The sequence below is a fragment of the Penaeus monodon genome, chromosome 28 (genome assembly GCF_015228065.2).
Source record: "Penaeus monodon isolate SGIC_2016 chromosome 28, NSTDA_Pmon_1, whole genome shotgun sequence".
Classification (NCBI taxonomy): Eukaryota; Metazoa; Arthropoda; class Malacostraca; order Decapoda; family Penaeidae; genus Penaeus; species Penaeus monodon.
In genome coordinates this window covers 31,172,905-31,174,745 of record NC_051413.1, presented here as the reverse complement: position 1 = coordinate 31,174,745, position 1,841 = coordinate 31,172,905, and the positions used below count along the sequence as shown (strand labels likewise).

General features: G+C 38.1%; 1 protein-coding gene across 2 annotated transcripts in view; it reads left to right on the top strand.

The window, feature by feature from the left end:
• The window catches only part of LOC119591490 (cysteine--tRNA ligase, cytoplasmic-like), a gene marked incomplete in the record, with an annotated part of 8,113 nt that overhangs the window by 5,830 nt on the left and 442 nt on the right, over positions 1–1,841 (top strand). For both annotated transcript variants that reach the window (XM_037940233.1, XM_037940234.1), the window contains 4 exon segments: positions 48–156; positions 367–465; positions 726–909; positions 1,197–1,841. In XM_037940233.1, coding sequence (XP_037796161.1) covers positions 48–156; positions 367–465; positions 726–909; positions 1,197–1,519 — 715 coding nt within the window.

Here is a 1,841-nt window from a genome sequence, read left to right as displayed (position 1 = left end):
TTCATGATGGTATAATTTGATTGATATTAGGATTGTTTTGCCCACAGAGTAAATATTCATAAGGCGCTGTGTGATAACATTGACACCAGAACGGCACTAGACCATATGAGGGACCTCATTACAGAGGCCAACAAGTACATGAATAACAACCAGCAGGTGAGATTGTTTAGCAAATACCATTCCTTTTTTTCATATGATACTATTCATTTTTCTATAGGATACTCTACATTTGTTATGTGCTAGTTGGAGTCACTTTGTTTTATAATATTGAAGTAAGCTTTGTAAGAAACTATTCAAAGTTTCTGTTTGTTATAATCCTAACGTGTATTGCTATTTGGGTATGTGACAATGCAGATACTTCCGCAGGTCAACTCTCAACTGATGATCAACATAAACAGCTACGTCCTGAAAATGATGAACATGTTTGGTGTTACTATCGGTGATCAGAATGGAGGCAGTGGCCAGGTAAGGGGACAAAATCAAGTATAATTTTGATAGCCTGGTTTTATCCTTCATACATTTCTGTTCTGAAGAAGGGGACTCAAGTTGCCTTCTGATTGCAGAATGATAAGAGGTTTTTAATTATATGGATAATTCAAGATTTCAGTTAGGGTGACTGTCTTTTAAATTCCAATTGTCATTCATATGCTGTTGATCCATTGTGAGCTGAAGTGTACTAATACAAATTTGTTTGCTTATGTACTGAATAACCATGTTTTTCCTAGAGCTCAGAGAGCCTTCTTGCGGTAGCTGAAGTAGTTGGAGATGTCCGAGAAAAACTCCGCCAGTGGTCTAGAGGAAAGGACGTAGATGCCAAAGACCTCCAGGGGAAACTCCTAAGCCTCTGTGACAGTATTCGTGATGACATGCTACCTCCGCTTGGGGTCAGATTGGAAGACAGAGATGGAGGTAAGCTGCTTTCCACTAACCCTGAAGTGTCAGTGGCATCACCACACATGTTGGTTTTATTTTTAACACGGTACCAGTTCTGCGTAGTGCTCAAGATCAGTTATTATGAACATTTAAAATTGTATTAGATGATTTTACACAATTTCAATAAAGTTAGAATTTGACTTGCAAATGCTGATATGCAGTAAAATTAATGTTTTCTTTGAAAATAACTAAAGGGAATTACATAGCTACAATGATCTGAGTTTTTATATTTTGGAAACCTTTCAAATGTCTCTTATTCACAGGCGCACCAAGCATTAAACTTGTAGATGCAGCAGAGCTTATGCAAGAGATCAAACTAAAGAAAGAGCAAGAAGCTGCCAAGAGAGAGGAGAAGGAGAGGAAGAAGGCAGAACAAGCAGCGAAACAAGCCGCCAAGGACAAGGAGGTGCCCAAGGACCCAAAGGACATGTTCCGCACCCCTGAATATTCGCAGTGGGATGAGAATGGTCTGCCGACACATGACAAGGAAGGCAAGGAAATCACCAAGAGCCAGTCAAAGAAACTTGCCAAGCTCATGGAAGCCCAGAAGAAGAAATTCGAGAAGTGGCAAGCACAACAGGCGTAGCATAATTTATAAATTTTTTGCTTCAGTGATCTATGAGGTGGAATGTGATCAATAAAAAATATTCTGACCAAAGTTGATTTACTTGTCATTTTGTGTATGCAGGATTAGTGGATACCTTGCATGATTTCAGCTTTAAATGCATAATTATGATCTTGGGATGTTGGTGATTGGCATTTAGTGATTAATTTTTTTATAACCTCTAATTCTAGGGCTGAGACCTATAAAGGCCAAAATCAGAAAAGGCTAATTTTGAAGTAAGCCTACCATTGAACAGGAAATATTTTTTTTGTACAAGACCAATGTGAATGTTTTTTTTTAAATC